This window comes from Microtus ochrogaster, unplaced genomic scaffold, assembly GCF_000317375.1.
Source record: "Microtus ochrogaster isolate Prairie Vole_2 unplaced genomic scaffold, MicOch1.0 UNK2740, whole genome shotgun sequence".
NCBI lineage: Eukaryota > Metazoa > Chordata > Mammalia > Rodentia > Cricetidae > Microtus > Microtus ochrogaster.
Window position 1 is genome coordinate 1 of NW_004951838.1, and position 660 is coordinate 660.

General features: G+C 44.7%; 1 protein-coding gene across 1 annotated transcript; it reads right to left on the reverse strand.

The window, feature by feature from the left end:
• Positions 1-20: 20 nt before the first annotated feature.
• LOC101997722 (NEDD8) lies at positions 21-533 on the reverse strand (the record flags this gene model as incomplete). The annotated part of the gene is made up of 2 exons (XM_005372363.2): positions 21-337; positions 486-533. Coding segments are annotated over 2 exons (135 nt in total), but the record flags the coding sequence as incomplete, so codon positions are not given.
• Between the last annotated feature and the right edge of the window lie 127 nt (positions 534-660).

The following is a 660-nucleotide window of genomic DNA, read 5'->3' on the forward strand; positions in this document are numbered from 1 at the left end:
AAAAATTAACAAAGCACATATATTACTACTCTACAAATTTGCTTTAGTAGTTTGATAACTGTTTCAACATTAGTTTATAATTCAATATATGCTATTCTATGACTTCTCTTATTCTGGGAAGATTCCATAGGCTCCACCAAACTGTCAAAGAGCTAAAAGCAGGGACGCACTGAAGTAGTGGCAGGCCTCTGCACCTCTAGCCTTGCCACCTGTCTTCACACAGGGCTGCTACACCCCACTGCACCCAGACTTACATTTGTTTGCCACTGTAGATGAGCCTCTGCTGTTGTGGGGGGATGCCCTCTTTCTCTTCCACACGTTCCTTGATTCGCTCCACCTTTAGAGGAAAAGAGGTCAGAGGCTACTTAGAATTATAGAAATAGTAAGAACAAGGCTGTGTGGACAACATGAGAACAAAAGACACAAGGTCATAGGCACACACAAAGACATAAAGAAAGGAGGGCGACATGCTGAGCATACATCACCTTGTCTGTGGGTTCAATGTCGATCTCAATCTCCTTTCCAGTCAGCGTCTAAAACAGACAAAGATGCCATAAACCCCACAGCCCCAGATCAACTTCTTCTGTGGTGGAATGAGATGGCTCAGGCTCATGTGTGACGACTTGGTCCAGAGTTAATGGGAAGGACTAGGAGGGGTGG